Source organism: Mastigoproctus giganteus, chromosome 11 (assembly GCF_048544385.1).
Source record: "Mastigoproctus giganteus isolate SK-2022 chromosome 11, ASM4854438v1, whole genome shotgun sequence".
Taxonomy (NCBI): Eukaryota; Metazoa; Arthropoda; class Arachnida; order Uropygi; family Thelyphonidae; genus Mastigoproctus; species Mastigoproctus giganteus.
Genome location: NC_143585.1, coordinates 121958506 through 121983285, shown reverse-complemented (window position 1 = coordinate 121983285; position 24780 = coordinate 121958506). Strand labels below are relative to the sequence as shown.

Below are 24780 nucleotides of genomic sequence, written 5' to 3'. Positions count from 1 at the left end.
TCTTATAAACTTTTGGCATTCTCCTCCCTTAATAACTCAAGTGTGAATGTAGATGCAAAATACTCATCAGTTTGTCAGCTACCTCAGCAGGTTCATCAATAATTAAACAATCGATAGTATCTCTCCACTTATTCTCAAAACCTGTGCTCCTGAACATACTCCTATTCTTTGCTGCTTTTTTCACTTTCTTACTCCAAAGGTGTTTTTCCTTCTGCTTGGAAATTTGCTCATATCCAGCCAGTTCCTAAAAAGGGTGACAAATCCCTGCAATCTAATTATCGTCCCATTGGAATTACTTCTACTCTTTCTAAAGTAATGGATAAATCAATTAACCACCAACTTTTAAACTACCTAAAAACCTTTCAGTCTGATCAACGATCGCCAGTATGGATTCTGTCAGTGTCGATCCACTGGTGATATTCTGGCTTATGTTAGCCATTTATGGACTAATTCAATGGAAAGGTTCAGTGAAACACAAGTAGTTGCTCTTGACATCTCAAAGGCTTTAGATGTGTTTGGCATAAAGGTCTTCTAAACAAGCTTCCATCTTATGGTTCGCCAACTGTTTTTTGTAATTGGTTATCCAGTTTTCTCTCTGATTGCTCACTGAGGGTGATGGTAGATGGCTCTCTGTCTTCTAACTTCTCCACTAATGCCGGTGTCCCCCTAGGTTCAGTTCTTTCCCCCACTCTTTTCCTCTTGTATATTAATGACCTTCTTTAATCGACTGGAAATCCTATCCATAGTTTTGCCGATGATAGCAAATTGCATTCCACTCTCCATTTTGAGAAGTCTTGCCCTGCTCAATCAGCTTCAACTTTTCGAAAATCCGCTACCAATTCCTTAAATGCCGATCTTCAGGTAATTCTCCAGTGGGGCAAAGACAACTTAGTTGATTTCAACCCTTCTAAAACTCAGTCTTCTCTTATATCTCGCAAAAAGGATTCTTCTGCTCCTATGCTTATCTTTAGTGACACTCCGATTTCTAGGCAAAATGATATATCTCTTTTGGGGATTACCGTGACTTCTAATCTCTCTTGGCACAAGCACATTACAAATATTGCTTCCTCTGCATCTAAAAAACTTGGTTTTTCTCTTTCGCTCTCGGTGTTACTTTTCTTCCAAACATCTGCTCATTCTGTATAAATTGCAAATCCGCCCTACCATGGAATATTGTTCCCACGTCTGGGGTGGTGCCCCCAAAACTTCTCTCAGGCTTCTTGATTCCATTCAGAAGAGGGCAGTTGGGTTAATTAATGATACATCTCTAACAGAGTCTCTCCACTCGCTGTCTCATAGATGTACTCTTTCTGCTGCATGCCTTTTCTACAGATACTTCCATGGGAACTGTTCTTCTGAATTGGCTTCTATTATTCCCGCTCTCTCTTTCAAAACAGTCCGAACACGTGCCGCCACCAGCCAACATCCATTTACTGTCCAACTTCAAACTCACAGAACCAACTTTTCTTTTCATCTTCCTCATTTATTCATTCAACTGCCGTTTTCTGGAACAACCTTCCTTCATACGTATTTCCTGAAAATTACAGTGTACAGAAGTTCAAGTCCAATGTCAACAAATATCTTCTTTCATCTTCTCAACCTCCAACCCAAGCACGGTACTTAGTACTATAGGTTCTAATACCTCTCGTGTTTGGCGTTTAACATAAAAAAAAAAAATGGAATTCAGAGATGAAATTTCCAGCCTGTTTCATTCATCAGTCCATGGCTGGTTGATTAATGAGAAAACACATTCTGTATTTGCATTATGAGCCAGTAATGCAAATAAATAACTGCAAACTTTAAAAAGCTCACTCTTCTGTTTATCACACTTGATCAAAGAAAACAACTCTTGCCATTTCTCAGTGCATGATTTTTAGGCCCATTTTGTTTTGTTTTTTATTTTTTGAAATACAAACTTTTTTAACACAGAGAATTGTTGGAAAAGTTCACTTTTGCCATCATCTATTCTCAAGTTCACCAGAAACAGTAATACACTTTGTACATTTGAACCTTTTCTAGCAACATCCACTCAAATATATTATGTATTTATTCAATGGCTTAGAACCAATCCTTTAGATAATCTATAATTATTAGTCATATGGTACAAGGAAGCCTGAGGCTTATGCTGCACCTGCCAAAAAAATTTCTGAATTACCCTGAGAGAGAGAGAGAGAGAGAGAGAGTCAGAAGTAGGAAAAGAGAATCACCAAGAAAGAGAAGAATGATGATGATGTTATCCAGCTCAGGACACTGGGTGTGCCAAGCCCACACTCACCAGATGTGAGCCCCTGGGACATTGACTGATAGCAGTCTTTAACTTTGCCATAAAAAGATATTCTTAGACTTTCAGGCACTATTTTCCCAAAATATTTATTTTACTTTAGACTAAACAAAATTTAACTAATTTTTCCTGAATTGAATTTGTTTTGTCAAGATATTTTATTACTTCAAACATTGAAATCTGTTCTTTCTTGATGTTTTTAATTTGACTGTGAACAGGAATTACCAGAGTATGCAAATTGTAACATTCACTTAAAGGATTATTGAAAAAATATAAAAAAAATATATTTTAGTTCCATTTCTTCTGAAAGATAGAACATTTTCAGTATCAAAAAGTTTTAATATCCTATCAACAACTGGATGCAAAGACAGCCAACATGTTTTAGAATGCAACATCGATTTTTTTGTATTGAATAAATACAAATGAACAAAATTCTTTCACACATTCTATCCTTACAGTATAGTTAGAAAAATAAGAAAATACCATTATAGCAATAACTTCGATATCACATGATAATCTCCCTAGTCCACACTGAATGGCAATACATAAAATATGAGCAGAGCAACCAGCCTCTCGAATATCAATGTTAACTTGATTTCTTGGTTTTTTTTGCACTGTTTTTTTCCTTTACATCTCAATACACCAAAATTTGTATTGTCTGCTCCAAAATCAAAACAACTCTTGAAGTCAATACCTTGTGCTCATAACATATCAACTACAAAATGTGCTAATGTTTCATTAGGCAAACCCTCAATTTTCAGTAATTTAATTGTCGTTTCAGCGTCTTTAGAAAAATACCAGTGAAACAAAAAAAAAGAAAAGTCTTTAAAATCCTTCAAAACTTCATTAAAACAAAATAGAGCAATAGTGCCTTTAATTAATGCCACTGTTTTAGTCCTCCCACAGGAAATCTTTTTGCTATGTCAGAATCAGAGAAAAATCTGTACAAATTGGAATAGTATGACATTAAGGGCAAATTGCTACATGGATAAAAGGATGGTTGAGTGGGAGAAGACAGAGAGGGGTTATCAATGGACACTTCTCTTCATGGACTAATGTTATTAGTGGAATCCCCCAGGGTTCGGTGTTCAGCCCATTGTTGTTTTCGGTATTTATCAATGATATTGATGAAGGCATATCAGGGTTAATGTCTAAGTTTGCAGAAGATATGAAGGTTGGCAGGGTTGTTAATGACGGTAATGATAGAATGCTACTACAACAGGAGCTGGAAAAGTTGAGCAGATGGGCTAAGAGGTGGCAACTGAAGTTTAACATTGACAAATGTAAAGTACTGCATATGGGTAGCAGTAACCCCAAGAGTACCGCATTAACTGGGCGGTACTACTCTCAGAGTAGTGGAGAATGAAAAGGACCTGCAGGTAATTGTGCAGTCAGATATGAAGTTTTCTGAGCAGTGCAAAAAGGCTGCTAGAGTAGCTCATGGTGTCTTGTCAATGATATACAGGAATTTTGCTAGCAGGGATAAGGGGGTGATTGTTCCCTTGTATAAAGCAATGGTCAGGCCACACCTTGAGTACTGTAAACAGGTCTGGAGGCCTCATTTTAGGAAATGATGTAGAGCGGCTGGAAAGAGTACAGAGAAGGGTAACGAGATTGGTGAGTGGAACAAAGGGTTGGTGTTACCAAGAAAGGCTTAAGTACTGCAAATTGCAGCTTCTGGAGTCTAAGCACCTGAGAGGTGATCTAATTGAGATGTATAAGGCCTTGACTGGATTGAGCAAGTCCAATACTAATGGGATTCTTTCTCTTGCTCAGATTACTCACCTGAGGGGACATAAATTGAAAAGTAAATGAGACCACAACAATCAATTCCAACAGTTTTATCAGTATATGTCTATATAGACACTATACCCCACCTGTAATGAAATCTGCATAAGAGTTGGAGATATCAACAAGGTTGGTTTTCAGATCTCAACCCCTATTTGACACGGTGAGCCACAAAAATATTTACAAAATAAGTAATATCAAGGAGATTCTTATTTTTAAAAATAAGATCCTCAACTCCTAAATTAAGAGGGCTACAGCCACTTTAACTTTCTTTAAAAATAGCCCAAAAATAGTCCCATGTTAACCTATGGGACTTTTCCAAAATTTAAATACGAGTTCTAAGTAATAAAAGACTAATATATCTAGTTTTTCATGACACATAAATATTTATAAGTTTCTCTCTAAATGGGGCCACCCCAAAACCAGTAAATCTCCAAGGCAATGAGATATCAAGTCACCATTTTATGTAATGTTATCTCAACGGGCCAATGTAAAGTCTATGGGAATTTTCACAAAGGAAAATCCACCATGCTAAGCCTATGAGGCTATAGGCTGTATATGTGTCGTGATTACCGTTCGAAGACAAAATTTTCAAACACCAATATCCTGCAATAAAATTATATCTTATGACTCACCAATCTTCTCTATCCATGTCATATATTTTATAAACGTAAAAACTCTTTAAACCACACTTATACATAAAAAAAAAAAAAAAAAAAAGGAGCACAATTCCATAGGCACTTAACACTACCATCACTACGCCACCTACCTCTATTCAAAATACCATAAGCCTGATCCACCCCACAAACCGAAGTTTATAAGTGGATCATGACTCAGTACTTTTTATCATATACTGTGATAAAACATTTAAACTTATAAAAATTTTGCTAAATTTGCAACTCAATAACGAAAAAACTAGGAGGGCATTTCACCACAGCCCCAGTCAAGGGAGATAGGTCCTTGGATTGATTACGTATTATCCCACCTATCCCAATGGATTTCCATTCCTGTCACAGGGAGGCAGGTGTCCACTATCTAGCCGTAAACGTGCACTCCTCTTAAACACTGCAACAAAGTTATTAAAATAAGAGAATTTGCTCTTATCCACAAATATGGCTTCCAGATTATGTTGTTCCAAATTGCCAACTAAGTCCTCTAATTGCATCCGTAGGTCAACATAATTTACACAATTTAGCATTATATGAACAGAAGTCGCCTCTCCGCCACAAGTACACAATCCATTAGGAGCTAAACCTAGCTCACATAACCTTTTGGCAAGTCCATGCCCTGTTATCAGGAAGGCAGCACTCAACCCAAATTGAAGCCAAGGTTTATTTCCGGCACTTAATATTTCCACTCTGGTTAGAAATATACAGGTTATTTGCCCTTTATCTGAATTGTTCCATCTCTGTTGCCAAAGCAACGTTAATTGGGCAGTAATCCTTTTTTTCTCTCTTCCTTAATATCATTCCCTGAGTATTGCCTTCCATCCTCAGGACATGAAGTGATATCCAGAATCGTAACTCTAATATTTTTCCAGGTACAATACGTCAAGGCTGACAGCACTATTTGTAAATCAACTGGCAATTTCCCAGCAATAACCTGGAGTGCACTGGTAGAAACCACACGACAGGCCCTCGTGATGGACAGGAGAGCGACCCTCTGAGCTTGAAAAATGCCCCTTTTTATATGTGAATGGGTTATCTTATGAATCCAAACCCCAGAGGCGTAAGTCATGACTAGGACGAATAAACAATCATATAGCAAGCACAATGCTGATCCTTTAATTCTCCAGTCAGTCCTCAACACTTAACAGTACCACTTAACTGAGCTTGGAATACAAAACCCTTATCTTGTCTTTCAAATACATGGCATGCTCTAAGAAGTTCATCCACTCCCCTATACACTCCCTAGATACCGTACAAAAGCCCCATACCATATTGAAACATCCATAGCCTTCACCAGAGGACTTCTGTTCATACTAAGATGCCCTTTTAGGAGCATCTGTGTGGTCTTAGCATGGTCTCAGCAGTATATACTGCTGAGACCATGCTAACAGATCTCACAAGACCTGAGATGCTCTTTCTTCTAATTGAGATCTTGCATCTACATATATCAACAGCAACAAGTCATCAGCATAAGCAATAATATCGATACCAACATAATTTTGATTTATGAATTCATCTAACACAACGCACCAGGCATAGAACATTTCTCTTTGAACATTTGTTATTTCAGTAAATTCTGTTTGCACAATTATTTTTCTATAAGAAAAATATTGTCTAAATACTGAAATATAACTGATTAAAGCATCCAGGCTGTGTTATTCTTGACAGGATGCCCTCCCACCAAAGCATGTCGAAGGCGCCATGATAATCTACAAATATGCCCAGAACATACTTCCCTCTGTACTTTTTACATACCTTACCATCCGATAAATGGCATCCTCAGTTGACATACCTTGTCTGTAACCATACAATTCATATTATACATAATCATTAAATGATTAATACATAGCCTTTCATACACTTTCGCCATTATGGACAGCAAGGTCTATATGATTCAGGCTCATGAGGTAATTTATTAGGACTTTTTATAATTAACCTCAATAGCACAACACTCTCCACACTTCGGGAAAGACACCCTGCAGTAGGCATTTATTGTACATCTGCACAAACACCTCAGACTTTAATTGAAATGCTCGCTTTAGAACTCTTACCTCGATGCAATCCAGCCCCGGTGATCGGTCATCCACAGCCCGTGCAATCGCATCCTCATTTAAAAATAAACGTTCCTCATAGTTGGATCGATACTTCACATTGCATCTGACCATTTCTTGCTGTACTGGCGTTAAGTAATTATTTCCTATCATAGGAAATAATTCATCCAGAACCATATCCGTGGACTGTTTCCAATTTAAACTGTCCACATCTCCACTTCTTACAGTGCTATTCATCGAATTAAAACAAACCTTTTCGATAATTAACTTAAAAATAGACTATGGGTCTCTAGATCCCCACTCACTTATAAATTTTTGCCATGAAGCCTTTTTTAACAGTATCTATAGCACTAACATACTCTTTTCTTAATGTTTTATATTCACACCTATAAATGTTAACCATAGACACATTCCATTCTTTTATAATACTGAGATTGTTTTCTAATGCATCTTAATTCCCTCCTTTTCTCACTTAAATTTCTGCTTCACCAACCAACAGGTCTACTTATAAATTTCTTTTTCCTCATACATTTGCTTAAAGCTTTAAACAAAATATCCTGCAATTGTTCCACATGCTTGTTTGGTGAGACAAGCATGTGGAACAATTCCCAATCAACAGACTGCACTTGAGTGCTGAAAGCCAAGTCAAATCATGCCCAAATGACAGTCTTTATTGAAAATCTAGAAATTTCTTTCGCTTTTATAGCATTCTCAGCAGCAACCAATGCCAAAAAATATTGCTCTATGGTCACTTGTGCATTCAAAAAGACAGAAGGATGTTGTTCATCTTCGACGTAGTCGGTACTGTGTTCGTGGCTGTTTGGGGTGTGCAACAGTTATCAAAGCAGAGGATGGAGCCATTTTTAAAGCAAAAAGTGGCCATCATAATTGTGAGCCTGATATTTAGAATGTTATTAGTGGAAGTGGTGGAACAAATGAAGGAGAAAATCTTTACACATCCAGGAACAACAGTTACTACAGTTTATAAGAAAATATTAAACAAAGCACTATATTCTGAAGATATAGAAGCTGCTTCTGCTATGCCCAACTATGAGAATGTATGATCAATGCTTCGTAGAGCTTCTGCTAAATCTCATCCTTGTCTTCCGGATTCATTATCAGAATTGATCATCCCAGAAGAATATAAGATGTTGGAAGATGAAGAATTTTTGCTATTTGAAGATGGTGAGGAAGGAAAGATCCTTGGTTTCAGAATTGCACATTCCTCTAGATTCTCTGGAGAAAACCAATGGGAAGCCTTCAGGGACTTAATCTTGGAGGCTGCTGGCTTTTCATTCCAACTTAGAAATACTGTTCAAGATTCTGGCTTAAATGGAATGTCAGATGAATGAGGCTCGTGGCAGAGAAGAAAAATGTATGGGATGCATATAAATTATCAGGTGACACAGAAGCCTATGGCAGATATAAGCTTATCTGTAATCAAGTCACAAAGGAGATTAGGCAGGTGAAGGCAGATTACGAGAAATCTTTGGCAAAGGATGCAAAGAAAAATAGTAAACAATTCTTTGCTTATGTAAACTCTAGAAGGAAAGGGATGAATCAGATTGGACCACTTAACACAGATGGGTTGACTATTGATGATCATGCTCAGGTAGCTGATAAACTGAATGAGTATTTTATATCTAAATTCACACGAGGAGTTATTCAATGAGGGGAATGCAAGATGCTTATCAAATTTTAACAGTGAGCTAAGTGATTTTGTAATAACTGAGAGCAAAGGGGAAGAGAAATTGTTGAAGTTAAACATAAGGATCTATCCAGTAATATTAAAGGATGCAGCAAAGGAAGTAAGCAAACCCTTAGCCATATTTATGAGAGTCTCCTTGGACTCAGGGGTGGTCCTCATGAACAGGAGGTGTGCAAATGTATCACCAATTCACAAAGGGGGCTCAAAAGGTGACACAAGTAGCTAAAGACCTGTAGTTTAACTTGCGTTTCAGGGAAAATAATGGAGACCCTGGTTAAAGAAGCATTGCAGCATCATATAGACAAGATTGCAGTAATAGTTAAGACACAGCATGGGTTTGTTAAAGGGAGGTCTTGTCTGACCAATTTGATTGGATACTATGATGTGGTCACAAAGGAACTGAATGTCAAAAATAATTTTGATATCATATACTTGGATTTCAGAAAAGCTTTTGATACTGTTGCACATGGAAGACTGCTGTACAAATTGGAGAGGTATGGCATTAAGGGTAAGTTGTTACATTGGATAAAGGGATGGTTGAGTGGGAGACGACAGAATGGTAATCAATGGACACGGCTCTTCGTGGACAAATGTTATTAGTGGAGTTCCCCAGGGCTTGGTGCTGGGCCCATTGTTGTTTTGTGTATTCATCAATGATATTGATGAAGGTATATCAGGATTAATGTCCAAGTTTGAGGATGATACAAAGGTTTGCAGAGTTGTTAATGCCAGTATGCTACTCCAACAGGATTTAGATAAGTTGGGCAAATGGGATGAAAAGTGGCAACTGAAGTTTAACATTGACAAATGCAAAGTACTGCATATGGGTAGCAATAACCCAAGAAAAACATACCAACTGTGTGGTACTACACTCAGGGATGTGGAAAGTGAAAAAGACTTGGGGTAATTGTGAAATATGAAGTTTGCTGAGCAGTGCAGATGGGCTACCAGGGACAGGTAGATGATTATCCCATTGTACAAGGCAAACGTAAGGCCACACCTAGAATACTGTGTACGGAGTCTGGAGGGCTCATTTTAGGAAGGATGTAGAGTTGCTAGAACGAGTACAAAGAAGGGCAACAAGATTGGTGAGGGGAACAAAGGAGTACTCTTACCAAGAAAGGCTTAAATTCTGCAAACTAGAGTGCCTGGAGAGTAGGCACCTGCGAGAAGATCTGAGTGTATAAGGCCTTAAATGGGTTGAGAAAGCTGAATGCCAATGAGATTCTTCCTCTTGCTCAGATTATGAACCTGAGGAAGCATAGATTCAAATTGAGGAAAGACAGTTGTAGAATAGATGTGCGGAAATTTGCCTTTAGCCAATGGGTGGAACAAACTTCCACCTTTTGTTGTGGAAGTTGATAACTAAATTTACGGCTGAGCTGAACAGGCATTTTGAATGAATGGAGGGATGAAATGATTTTTTTTTTTTTTTTTTTTTCGGCTGATGCTGCATAAGCTTGCATCATATGCCTCTACTAATGCTAATCCAGGAAATGCTATTTACATGGACGGAACATTTAAAGTTAATCCTTGATTATTTTGTTAACTATATACTCTTCGTGCCATGCATAGAGACCAAATATTTCCATCCATTCCTTTATATTCTGCTTCCAGATCAGTAAAAATCAACTTACAATTGTATGTTTCGATTAATTCAACAGCCCGAGCAATTAGACTTCACACCAGCCGTTATTTAAATAAATAAATTTCAATATTGCAATTAAAACACTTTATTTACAATAAAATAAAATAAAATTACAAGTATATAGAATAAAAATAAAAACAGAATTATAAGCTAAAACTGATGTGGTTTAATTTACAATAAAATCTGAAATTTACAATTTCAGATTTTATTGTAAATTAACCAAGAAAATTCCAAATTTATTATGAATGTGCTGTCATCCCATAGAAGTAACATTTTCTGATGCTGACATTAAGGGCTGTTTATTTTATTTCAGCCAAGCAATTTGATGGATACAACATTTAGGATTACAACAGGCATATATCGAGGAACAAATTGTCAGAAAGTTAGCGAATTCAATGGTGGGATTGGCATTTGTTTCTTTAAATGAACTAAAGGAAGATGGGGAAGGAATCATTTGAGGACACTCACTGTTGGAACATCCTTCATATGAAAATTGTGAAGAGCTTATAAAATACTTCAAAACAAATTGGATTGGACCCACTGCTCGCTTTCCGCCATCAATGTGGAATCATCGTGCTTATTTTGGCCTTCGGACAATAAATCATGTGGAAGGATGGCATTATGCCTTAAATAAATTTGTGGGACACAATCATGTTAATATAGGGAAGATAATTACCCATATAAAAAACAAGTTAACTTTAAAAGTATACTAGGATTAGTAAATGTTAGAAATCTTTCACCTCGTAAAAACCATAAATGCAAGGGAATTAATAAGAATTTAATGAAATTAACAGCAGATAAGACAAAATGGGTACATTGATTTACACACTTTTGTGCAAGCAGTTGGTTACTTTCTTCCACTAAATGATTAGTATAATTTAAACTTGTTTGTTTGTTATTTGGTTTTTAGGAGCATTAGCAACTAAGGCCATATTGCTCCAGGATATGCGGTGGTCATTCCTTGACCTTTCCGCATCCTCCGTATTTGGTGGTGACGGGTTCGAACCCTGGTCTAATCAAGAAGCATGTGCTACACACTGTTGCTCCTTCCCACCTGGCTACGGAGGCACCCGTTTAAACTTGTAACGCTTCTCTAGTAGAGAAGGCTACTGTTATTCATTCTCAGTGGAAACCACCACCCAGGCGGCGGGACCATTTCAAAGCAGTTGGCTTATCATCAGTGGGTGGGCAAGTACCCTGATAATGCAACATGCCATCACAGTTGCAAAGTGAATACACAATATGAGAGATGCCAAATGGTGTACAGATAATGTATTTAAAGATGAAATGCATAAGGCATTATATGTGGGTTCTTAAGTAATAGACTATATAATATTGTTGTATATACAATACAGTTCACCTATAAATTTAAACTACGTATATAGTACGAAAGGCATTACTTATTCAAATTAGTGCAATACCTGGTATCTTCATTGTGAAGGCAGCCACAATATGAGATACAATTAAAAATAATTGATATCAAAACATTTATACATAAAGAAAAATAAATTGTTTATTAACAAAATTTTGTTAATTTTGTTATTAAAAAAAGACACTGACATCGTGGCTACACACCCATCATGGTCAACGATGAAATCTGCACTGCGTGCTTTACAGTGACTTTGATTCGTTTCACCCATAAAAAATGTATATTGGCAACCAACTACCAGATATTGACTGAAATGCAAAATGTGTCACTGCCTGGTGCACAGTGAGGCCTACAGTCAATTAAACTTCAAAGTTGGAAACAATTTTTTGTGTTTTTATTCAATTACTAGTGAAATGATTACTGTAAATAGAGGATGCGCATACTATATGTGGGCCCTGTTAATAAAAATATTCATTGCATTGCATTGTTCTTCACAAAATTTCATATAACTCTATTCACTGTATATCTAGATTTAAATATCTGGGGGTGCTTGCAGTTCCTATGGATGGGCAGCCCCTGCCTGGGGCCTTACCTATTTCCAAGCTTAGTAGTTTTTCTGATAGATTCTCTTCTGCAATAATGTAGAAGAGAATCTACCAGAAAAACTGATAGATATCAATTACAGTATCTCCTACCATGGAAGAGTTTTCTACTGTCAAGATTGATAAAAAAAATCTAGTCAGGCCATCAGAGACATATGCTGGATTATTTACAAATATCCCACTTCTTGAGTATAGAACTTATTTGGTTTACTTTCTTCGCCTTTGTATTAATATATGGGTAAAATCCGAATAAGTGACACTAAATGCACTAGCAAGTTAGCTAGCATTACTGCTGCTACTTGTCTATCAATGTGAGCATGACTAACACTGTCATGCTCAATTTTCAATTAATTTAATGGTCCATCATTGTAGAGACAATGGTACTAAAGAAAATTTTAAAGAAAATGTGTTCTGCATTTAGGGAATGTTGATTTGGTAGCTATACAAGCTTTGCTATCATGTTCTGTGGAACTACATTTGGGTGTGTACTGGCTGAACGTCTGGAAGTGCCCTGTATTTTTGAGACTTAAAACTCCTCAGGTAATTTGGGATGAAAGTTATTACTGGACAATTTACATATCCATCTTTTCTTAAAATATTAGCTATGTTTATTATTTATTATTTTTTATATATATATATATATATATATATATATATATATATTTTTTTTTTTTTATCAAACCCACCTCCTCACTGTATGGTTTATTAGTGAAGAAACTACAACTACTAATATTTTAGGGATACATTTCAACGTGTCTGCAATTCTGCCCAGACACGATAGGAGGGAGTATATGACGAGAGCCTTGTCAATCAATTCGGCCCTGAAGAGATTGTGCAAGGTTCATAAGGTAGAATTTTTCTCAGTGTGGTTGTTGTTATGTTGTTATTTGGTTTTTTGGAGCATTAGCAACTAAGGCCATATTGCTCCGGGATATGCGGTGGTCATTCCCTGACCTTTCCGCACCCTCCGTATTTGGTGGTGACGGGCTCGAACCCCGGTCTAATCAAGAAGCGTGTGCTACGCACTGCTGCTCCTTCCCACCTGGCTACAGAGGCGCCTTTCTCAGTGTGGTCTGTGCTTGTTAACAGGAGAGTGATTCTAGAGGCCTTAAATAGAAAGGGTGCAAGAATATTTGCTGATGGTATCAAGGCAATGTTAGGTGAGTCATAAAACTGCTAGCTTGGGGAGGATTCACAGACTAAAAGATTAACAGTAGCCACAGACAGAGGCGAAAGTGATTCTTGCACTGCTTCTCTATTGTAATGAGCAGCAGCCTGGAGAGCAGAATGCTGAGGATTTCAAGAGCTGCTGGGAGTCATGGAACAAGTAAATACAAGGGCTATGGTAACTAACACGAATGCTATAGTAAATAAATCTGATGAATTTGAAGTGCTGATCAAGGCATCAAAGGCAGATATTGTTGGGATATCAGAGACATGGAGTCACACAGATATAAGCAGTGCAGAATTGGAATTTGGGGAGTACAATGTGTACAGAAAGGATAGACAGGGTAGGAAGGGAGAAGGGATTATGCTATTAGTTAAGAAACACAAAATCTAAGGAAGTGGATCCAGGTGATATGGGTGGACAGTGCAATCAATGTTGAGTCAGTTTGGTGTGACATAAGCACTAGGAAAGGGAAAATGAGATTAGAGTGTGTTATAGGCCTAATGACTCTGATGAGTACAACAAATAATTGTGCAGATAAATAGAATGGGCCAATAAATCAGAATGTCTTGTAATGGGGGGTTTTACCTTTCCAGATATTGACTGGAACTTATAGTTGGTCACTCGCACACTAGCAAGACTTTTGTGGATTTATTGAAAGATTGTTTTCTGCAGCAACATGTTCGGGAGGCAACTAGAGGGAGTAATACTCTTGATCTGATCTGATTATCAGTAGTGATTATTCATGCATTAAGAATTTGCAGATAAAGGAACCACTTGGTGACAGTGATCACAGTGTACTGATGTAACTACCATCAAGGGTAAAAGGAAGGGTTTTTGTTTTCGTAAAGGTGACTACAGTGGTCTCAGACAGTTTTTAAATTCTGTACAGTGGGATCAACTGATGATGCTACCAACATTGAATTCTAAATGGGAAGCCTTCAGGGACTTCATTTTGGAGGCTACTAGGCTTTTCATTCTAAAAAATACTGTTCAAGGTTAAGGCCTAAATGGATGTCAGATGAACTAATGAGGCTAATGGCAGAGAATAAAAATGTATGAGATGCATATAAAGTATTAGGTGACACAAAAGCCTATGGCAGGTGTAAACTAGTCTGTAATCAAGTCACAAAGGAGGTTAGGCAAGCGAAGGCTGATGACAAGAAATCCTTGGCAAAGGATGCAAAGAAAAACAACAAAGACTTCTTTAGTTATGTAACCTCTAGAAGAAAGGGGATGAATCAGATTGCTCCACTTGATGTTGGTGGTTCGACTGTTGATGATTCCATTTTGCACAAGCGCATCGTACAAAATGGAAATGCGTTAATTGAATATAATAATCAATTGGAAAAATTATAATTATTCCGTTACCTTCAGGAATGTCCATAAAGAATTTTAAAAATACCTCTTAAATAACTTTTTAACTGTGTACCATGTAAAAGATAATAAAAATTATTATAGAATTAAATGTTTATTGCATAAAATATATAATGAAGAAACTATTTGCTACAGAAATATTTGAAAACAGTCATTTGAACAGTTTCAGCATTATTTTTTTCATCATACAATTTCCAATAGCTGACAACAAGCTTCTCTAGGCCCTGGTGAAATGATATGCTTCTTTTGATGTTAGGATCAACATCCATTACCTTTTGTTTAAGGTTCTCTGCGATACAAAAGATTTCGCCTAGTAATTTTACTGTTATCTCCTTTGTGGTAACATCTTCATCTGGCTCACACTCTTTCTTCTGATTCTTCATATTCACGCTGTTTTTCTCTATTTGAAGGAGATCATTGTCACTTAGCTGTTCTGAATGCAAATTCAGTGATTCTCAAACATTAGCCATATCCAAGCCTTTGAAACCAAGGTCATTACCAATATTAGTTATGCCTTCAATAACTTTTTGAACTGCGTCTTTGAAGCCAGTAAAATCGTTTGTGCAATGGGGTAAAAGATGCTTCCAAACTGCTCTCATATTGCTTAGCTGTCACTTCTTCCCATGCTGCAAAAATGTTTTCAATGGCCACTCGTATGTTATATTTTTTCCAAAATACTGGTACAGAAATTGCATTGTCTCTGTTGTAGCTTCAAGTGCCTGTGCAAATGTTCTATGGAGATAGTAAGCCTTGAAAGTTGCAATCCTTTGGTCCATGAGTTGCAATAACAAAGTCACATTCGCCAATAAAAAAAAAAAAAACTTTCACATTATCATTTAAGTCACCAAGTGCAGAAAGATGTCCAGGTACATTATCTAAAAGCAACAGAGCTTTAAAAGTAAGATTATTTTTCTTGCAATAGGCTTCAACTGTTGGACATAAATAAGATGTAAACCATTCTTCAAATAGGGCTTTGGTCATCCATGCTTTTTTATTTGAACGCAAAATGATTGGAAGAGTTCAATGGCTGTATGCTTTTAAAGCCCTAGGATTTTGTGTACGGTACACAAGGAGAGGCTTCAATTTAAAATCACCTTCAGCATTACCTCCTAATAAAAGCGTTAGTCGATCTTTTTAGACTTTATACCCAGGTTGAGATGCTTTGTTTGCAACCAAATAAGTTTTAGTTGGCATCTGTTTCCAAAACAGGCCCGTTTTTTCTACATTAAATATTTGCCAATCGTCGTATTCACCACCCTGAATGATTTTTTGCAATTCTGCAGGAAATTTGGCTGCAGCAGCATCTTCATCAGCACTAGCAGCTTCCCCTGTTACTTTAACATTATGCAGTCCTGCTCAATTTTTGAAATGTTCAAACCACCCTGAACTAATAACAAACGTTTCAGTTTCTCCTTGGTATTTTGTTTCTTTCAGCTTAGTAAAAATATTAATAGCTTTGTTCTAAATAGTGTCCTTAGAGAATGGAATTCTTTTTTTGATTGCAATCTTCTATCCAAATTGATAAAAGACTTTCCATTTCAATCATTCTTGGAGTTCTGTCTCTGGTATTTTGTAAAACAAATGAAGTTAATAAACTTAACCTTTCTCTTTATATTCATCCTTACAGCTCAAGATAGTTCGTATGGTAGACTCACTGTATGCTAGATATCTTACAAGTTTCACATGGTTTGCACCGCTTTCATGTTTTTTAATAACTTCTAGTTTTTCAGCTAAAGCAATAACTTTTCATTTTTTTTTATTGCAATCATGTTGTTTTTCACTTTCTTTTATACATAATTAACAGGGGTAGAAAATTAGAATTTTTAAATACGTCTGCATGCGACTTTATTAGCAGGAGACAAACAAGTAACATGTCTACTTCCAATGGTTGATGGAATGCACTGAGGCTGGGAGCGGCAAACGCTTGTTTATTAGCCGTCAGACAGCATGTGATTCAAATCTTTTTCACTATCACAAAAAAATTTTTCGTTAACTGGAAATTTGCATTGCATAAAGTAAAAAGTGGTATACATTTTTCAAATTGTGGTAATTGAAAAACGTGTTAATGAAATTCGCGTTATGCGAGGCCTGGCTGTATTACATTTTCCAATGCATTAGGTAGCTCCGGTAGCATTGCCGGATCCCATGTTTACTCCGATTTTTACTTTCTATTATCTAACTCAATAAAAGACTTGACTACACTGCACAAGGTAAATGTAAGAAACTTATGGCCGTTAATGACTGAGCACTATAGCTATATTTCTGAAGCTTTCTTACTGGGTTCAACTCCCCAGTTAGCGGCTGGACTCTCTCAATCCTTCTACACTCTCCTTTTTCACAGACCACCCTCTTCTTTGCACCAATATTCCACATAATATTCCAAAAATTCCATATGATTGGCACGGAACCATTTCCCCCTTTCTAAACATCACAACCTGGCCAATCAAATCCCTTTCTATTTATTTCGCCCTAATATTTCCTTGCCTTCATTTAATTATTACATTTATACAAATTTATTTGTCAGCTCCTCGAGCTAAGTATCTTTCCTACCATATCTATCTCACTGGAAACACTTCCCAAAGCTTTTAATTGCCATTCTTTATGATTCATGAAACTCTCTCTGTGAAACATTGAACTAAAATTATATCTAGTACTCATTAAGCTACTTATTTTCCACTTTCTAAAATCTATTCTTGTCCTACAAATTGTCCCAATCATTCTGCTCTTTTCAATTCAAAAGCTTGTTGAAGCTTTTGAATTGAAATATTGATTTTAATGAAAAGACACACTGTCTCTCTTCATTAAAATCAGTAAGTCACAGTTTATCATTTTCTATGCAGAGAATGCTTAGATCAGACAACCGATCTTGGGACACTGTTGACTGTAGATCATTCTTTATCCATTTTAGTCTAGAAAATGATCTTTCGCCAGTACAGTTAGTAACCCTTAAACACAGGAACAATCTGAAAATTGTTTCCACATTTGGAAAAGTTGTACAAATTTTCTCCTGGAATATTATTTGATACATATTTTGGTGGCTGAAATTTTCTTTTTCTGGGTGAGCTTGTTTGGCGTACAGGTGGAAGTGCAAGAGTTCATCGACTAGACTTAAGGTCAACATTCTTTGGATACTCTTGCATCAACATCTCAATGCCATTGTGAATCTATTCCTTGGTTTCTTGCAGGTTCACTAAAAATGAAAAATTGCCAGCTACACTCCTATACACTGTTGCACTTCTCTCTAGGCTGGTCAAGAATGTTATGTTATGTTATTTGGTTTTTAGGAACATTAGCAACTAAGGCCATATTGTTCCGGGAATATGCGGTGGTCATTCCCTGACCTTTCCGCATCCTCCATATTTGGTGGTGACGGGCTCGAACCCCGGTCTAATCAAGAAGCGTGTGCTACGCACTGCTGCTCCTTCCCACCTGGCTACGGAGGCGCCTTGGCTTCAAGAGCATCCATAACAGGGATAAATGAATTTACCCTAAACTTGTCTCTTGGAGAAAGTTCGTCTACGGCTTCGGGTGCTCTCCCATCATTGTTTTGTTTTTTTCGTACTCTCTGCCTTTTTTTGACAGTTTTGTACTCTACATCCAGTAGAGTAAATTTTGCTTGCTGTTCAATTTCATCAAAATTAGCTGAGTATTTGATACGAACTGCAATAGTCAGCTGTAAATATTTGCACATGTGCTCAATGAAATTTGCAAACTTGGGAGTGCCTTGTTAACTTTATGAAATTGATCTAGTAAATGTGTCCAAAGGTGAAGCATGAAAATGAATTCAAATTCTTCCATTTTCTGCAGATGATTTTCAGCCTGTCATCTAGTATCTTCTTTTTCAGTTTCATCACAGTAAATATGACTGAGGGCTTCAACAATGTTAGCATAACTTTTGCTAATAGCTGCAGTAGCTTTGGCGTGAGCCTCCCTTCTTGTGTCTGATAAATGTTTAGGAACTTTTGACTCGGGAGGCAAGGAATTTTTTAGCACTGCCCATCTTTTTGTAGAAGCTGAGAAAAAATAATCAAGCTCATTTATTGTGCCAAAAAAATTGACTGCATACAGGCACAAGTCAACTGCAATTCGTTCAATTAGATTTAGAGAATGTCCAGGGCATGGAATAAGCTTTGCAAACTTGTTCCTTTCCAGAATTTTTTAATGAACGCCGTTATACTTTCCAGCCATACTGACTGCATTGTCATATGATTGTCCTCTACATTTACTGAAATCCATTTCAAGTTCACTGAAGCAGTTCAGTATCAGCTCAGCCATAATTTCACTGGTGTGATCTTTCAGTTCAAAAAAAAAAAACTCAAAGCGTTCAATTGGTAATCCATCACTAAGAGAAACATATCTAACAATAACAGTAAGTTGATCAACATGGGAAACATCAGTGGTTGAATTGACTGATAAACTAAAATAACCTGCTTGTTTGATGTCGCTCAGTATTGATTCTTGAACTTTATTAGCCATCAACTGGATAACTTCTTCACATATGGTTTTGAATAAGTACAATGGCTGACCAGAGCCTTTACCTCCATACTGATTTATGTGAGCACACAGGAAGGGATCAAATCTGGCTATTAATTCAAGCAATCCAAGAACATTACCACTGTTTGGTGAACCAAATGTTTCATCATCTCCCCTAAATGCCAACCCACGTTCTGCCAAAAGGGAGATCACTGCAATAACTCGCCGAAGTACGTGCCTCCAGTAATCCTGCTCTGCTTTGATTTGCTCTTCAAGTTTTGATGTGAGCATTTGACCATGCTTTCTTGTTAAGTATGTTAGCATAGAGTTCATATGATTTTTAGAGTTTCTGTGGGTTTGAACAAGATAAGTGTGATGCCAATCATCAAATCCAGTAGAAGCTAAAGCTGTAGTTGAGGTAGTTTAGTTAGAGAAAAGTTTGCACACAAAACAGTAGACTTTTTCTTTTGTGGGAGAATACACTAGCCATTCTCGAGGGTAGGTTTCTCCATTTACTCTGGTGGAATGGAATAAATTCTTTGAGCAGAACTGGGCTAGGTTTTTGTATGTTCGCTTCGAATTGGTAAAAGGTCCATCCCAGTGCTGACATTCCGATGGACCTATCTCGATCCAGAATGATATTTCCTCGTTATTCAATGTGGTCCATAAACCTACGTCATTGTTTCTGAAATCACTAGTAGCATGAACAGTTGGTATTTTTGTGTCTGCAATGCTAGGGTTTTTGCTGAGATCATCTGCTTTGTTTTCCAAGTCTTTAAGATAGTAATGAGCTTGAACTGCTTCTTTTGGTGCAACTATCTCGTGGCATGTTCCTTCAGCAACTTGTGTTAATTCTTTGGCTGTAGGTTCTGTCACTTCATTGTCACTTTCTCCAGAAGTTTCTGTACTTGTAGTGGCAGTTACTGACAACAGTTCTCCTTGAAGTTCTTGGGAGGCTGTGTTCTGTACATAAACTGGTTGTTCTTCAGTCTGCTCAGTGTAGTCTTCTTGATTTTCTTCTGTTTGTAAACACGAATATTCTGTATCTGAGAGATTATGTAGGGCTGTTTCTGCCTGCTGTACAAAGCCATATGACGTGATTGGCTTTAAATGATCGAGTATTTCCTTCTGTTCTTTTTGTCGATTTCGTTTACGTATATCACTTACTCATTATTATTTTCACAAAAAGTCAAAATTAAATATTATTGTGATTCACGATGATATAAAAGAATTCTCACTTATTCTCAAAATGCATGCTATAATGACAGACAGTGATCTGAACACTTGTATTGCTTCATAGCTGACTTGATCATTTGATTCTGAGTAGCTTTAAAGCCTCCACAAACTTTACTAAACAGTAAGTACACACTTGTGTAACTGTTATACAGTCATAGATTCATACGTCACGTGTTTAATGTTACTAAGCAACTTGGTCTAGATTGTAAAATCAAGGATTCAAGGGTGAGCGTGTTCAGCACTCCCATCAATGTGTTCCTGAATTTTGGATTTGTGCTTACACATTATTTTGGCCTAGGTATGGCCCTGATTTTATCGTTACAAATGAAATAAAATTAAAGGTAAATTTTTAAAATTTTTTTTTGGCAGGAGGCCAAGGCCCCCCTAGATTATGAGGCCCTGGACTGCAGCCCGCTCAGCCCATAAGTAAATCCAGCACTGACTGGGACATTTTGGAAAAACAACTATGAGTCTGAACAAAGCTACATCCATACAGGAGAAATTGAGTAAGGTTCTGGTATCCACATACTAAAAACTTGTAGATAATAACTCCCAGAGAGTTACTGATGTAATTAAAACCTGTGGGATAACACCTAATATTAAAATTTTTTGCAATGTTTTTCATTTCATTTAGTATCCTAAAAAGCAATGGTCTAGAACAAATAAATCCGCAGAATTAATAATCTATATCTGTCATTCTGTATATCCTATTCCTAATAAACAATTATAATGCACTTTATTTTGACCCCCCCAAACACCCACAAAGTAGCAATTTATTTAATCATTTAAGAAACTTTAATAACAAAAATATACCTTTACTTCTTTTTTCCAACGATGAATGTTTTGAATCACAGCTTCTATAGAAGAAAAAAAAGATATATACTGAAATAAAGGCAAAATAAAATGAAATAAGATGTATGCCAGTAGCGTGGCAAACCAGTAGTGAAAATGAGAGAGGGAGAAAAATAAGAAAGTACTGTTGGAGAAACACTCCCTAAATAATTTAGAAAATGAAGGTCAAATGCAAAGAATTTAATGGCACCCCCCTTGATGGCCCTGGTTTCCGAACTGTGTGAAATATCACTAATATGGAAACGTAATCTACCAACAATACAAGACCAATAAATTAAAATGACAATTTTAATTTAATTTAATTTTTTTTAATTTGAATTTAATTGGATTATATATATACATATATATTAAATGAGTAGTATGGAAGGTAATCATTAATACACTGACATTAATAAACTGTATTAATACCCTGATATTAATAAACTATTTATAGGCTAACGCACTTGTGGTGACAATGGATGCACTACGTGCATAATAATGTGTTGTACAGGTAGTTCCCAACTTTACAAGTTAATTCGTTCCTAGCTTGCACTCATAAAGTGAAAACTAAAGGGGGAATTTATTTCCCATAGATATAATGTTAAATAATGATAAACAAAATAATAGTTTATGGTTAAACAATAATTTATCTATAAAAGAAATGAAAACATAGCCTTTAAAAATCAAGCAAATTAAAATAATAAAGAAATTATTTATGTCATACAAATGTTAAAGAATTTTATTCTTCATCATCATTAACTAAATGCACACTCATTGATGGTTCTTCACTCATTGTTGACTCAACATTCGTTGGGTTTGTTGGAAGCACAAGAAGTCTTCTTCGGAAATGCTTCAAGAGTGTTTCCAAGACAGTTTTTCTCTTCCTCGTATAATTTCACGGTAGCATGCATAAGCATTTTTTTTTTTTTTAATCTGTAGCAACTTTTCTAGTGCGCTTGAAATTTGTATCTTGTGACTTGAAAGTCCCCATTGCTTTCTATGTGTTGAAAAGCTTCATCAAGCCCCTTGAGAGTGAAGGAACGAACAGGAGTTCCAGGTATTAAATCTTCTTCTTCCTCAGTTTCTTCACATTTTGGCATACAAGGTGGTCTTCATTTGTGAGCTCTCCATTGCGTTTTTTAAGCAGATCAGTGACATCAGTTGTAGAACACACAAGCTGCAATTGGTTAGCAATATTAACGACCACTTCTGTTTCATTTTGAAACAAGCGGTACGATCTCTGCTGGTTCTTGAAATACTTCAAAATTATCAATAAACTGATGACAGAGTTTATTCCAAACACCCTTCATGTTCTTCTCTGTAATTTTGTCCCAGGCTTGTTTTATTATTTTGATTGCATCTAAAATAGGGAATTCTTCCTGAAATTCTTTAAGAGTTGGACCTCCCTCCTTATCTCTTCCTGAACAAATAAAACACATGCACAGTAGTAAGGTACTGTATAACTATGCATGTGGTTTGAAATGCCGTATTTATGAATATTTAGCGTATATTTATTGCAATTAATGTTCATATTTTCATTTCTGTTGATACTTGATATTTGAAAAAAAAAAAAAAAAAAAAAAAACCTCATAAACCCGGGAACTTGTAAAGCAAAAATTCGTAAAATGGGAACTGCCTCTATATTGTATTTTTATAATATTATGGGGAAGATTATAGTAAGATAATCATATTAAGATAGATAGATCTATATAAAATGCATAGATCCTGATAGATCTATATAAAATGCACAGGATAATATAATGTACAAAAGTTAGAATACAAAAGGATAATATACAAAACTTATCGTTGCTTACCAACAATCTAGGTAACTTTGTCTGGGGTCAACTACCCAAATTTGGTGTAATATAACTACACCAAATTATATTATTGGTTATTCAACATAAAAATTGATTTCCCTTTAGTGCATATTGATCATCACAGAAACAGAGAACCCCTTATCGCTGTTTTATTTTCTTTCTTTGGGTGGTTTACCCCAGACGAAGTCACCTAGATTGTAGGTAAGCAACGACAAGTTTTGTATATTATCCTTTTGTATACAAAAGTTAGTATACATTATATTATCCTATGCATTTTCTATAGTACATCAATCTAGATATATATATATATATATATATATATATATATATATATATATATATATATATATATATATATATATATCTTAATGGTTATCTTACTAAAATCTTCCCCATATTATAAAAATACAACATATATATATATATATATATATATATATATATATATATATATAGTAGTATTATATAACAGTTTATATAAGGAAAATAACGAAAGTTATATGTCTAATGCTCCAAAACGTGCAGTGCCGCAGCAGTAGAGGAAGCAAAAGGATATAAATAATGTGTGGTTTGTAGAATAAATAAAGTGTCTGTGAAAATGGAAATGAAGAGTCCACAAGGTACCAAAACTAAGAGGAGTTTAAGGGATAGTAGAAAGTATAAGTGAAGTAGTGGTTAAACAGGTGAAAGAATTTGAAAAACCTAGTGCAAAAATGAACAGGGACTGAGGGGGAAAAAAAAAAAAAAAAGAGGAATTACAAGTAAATAAATAAATAACACTATATTCAGATATGGGAAGACAAATTTATCAAGAGGTCGAATCAGAGGATGGCAAATATGCATAATCTCAATATAGTAGATGAAAATATGATACATAGCCAGGAAATACATCAGGAGATTACTCCTGACCATGTACCAGGCACTACATTTCCAAACTTGTCTGTAGTATTAGAAAAAGGAGGGCAAATATGCAGCCTTTTATCTTAATACTAGTAGAGAAGGTAGTCCCTACGCAGTGTAAAACATGTAAATTAAAATATATACAAATTTACAAAAGTCTAATGTGGAATATAATACAAATGTATGTGAAGTACATGAAAAAGTATAGACAAGCAAATAGTATAGGGAATGGTAAATTCTAGGGGAGGGGAAGAGGAGAAAAGATGTTCAAAAGAAGGCGAAAATAGCGACAGAATTTAGGATAGACAGAGTGTTCGCATCACCCTAGTATTGCACTAATAGTTTTACGAACTGGGGGATTACAAAAAGACAGTTTTTTTTTTTTTTATGTGAACCCCAAACACTAGAGGTATTAGAACCTATAGTACTTAGTACCGTGCTTGGGTTGGAAGTTGAGAAGATGAAAGAAGATATTTGTTGACATTGGGCTTGAACTTCTGTAGATTATAATTTTCAGGAAATATGTATGAAGAAAGGTTGTTCCAGAAAACGGCAGTTGAATGAATAAATAAGAAAGATGAAAAGTTGGTTCTGTGGGTTTGAAGTTGGACAGTAAATGAATGTTGGCTGGTGGCGGCACGTGTTCGGACTGTTTTGAAAGAGAGAGCGGGAATAATAGAAGCCAATTCAGAAGAACAGTTCCCATGGAAGTATCTGTAGAAAAGGCATGCAGCAGAAAGAGTACATCTATGAGACAGCGAGTGGAGAGACTCTGTTAGAGATGAATCATTAATTACCCTAACTGCCCTCTTTTGAACGGAATCGAGAAGCCTTAGGAAGGTTTTGGGGGCACCACCTCAGAT

At 36.2% G+C, this 24780-nt stretch overlaps 1 protein-coding gene across 1 annotated transcript in view; it reads right to left on the bottom strand.

The window, feature by feature from the left end:
• Positions 1-24780, bottom strand: part of LOC150078404 (uncharacterized) — a 160563-nt gene that overhangs the window by 84797 nt on the left and 50986 nt on the right. Inside the window, exon 4 of the mRNA XM_090384554.1 lies at positions 21183-21226. Coding sequence (XP_090240680.1) covers positions 21183-21226 — 44 coding nt within the window. The remainder of the gene's footprint in view (positions 1-21182; positions 21227-24780) is intronic.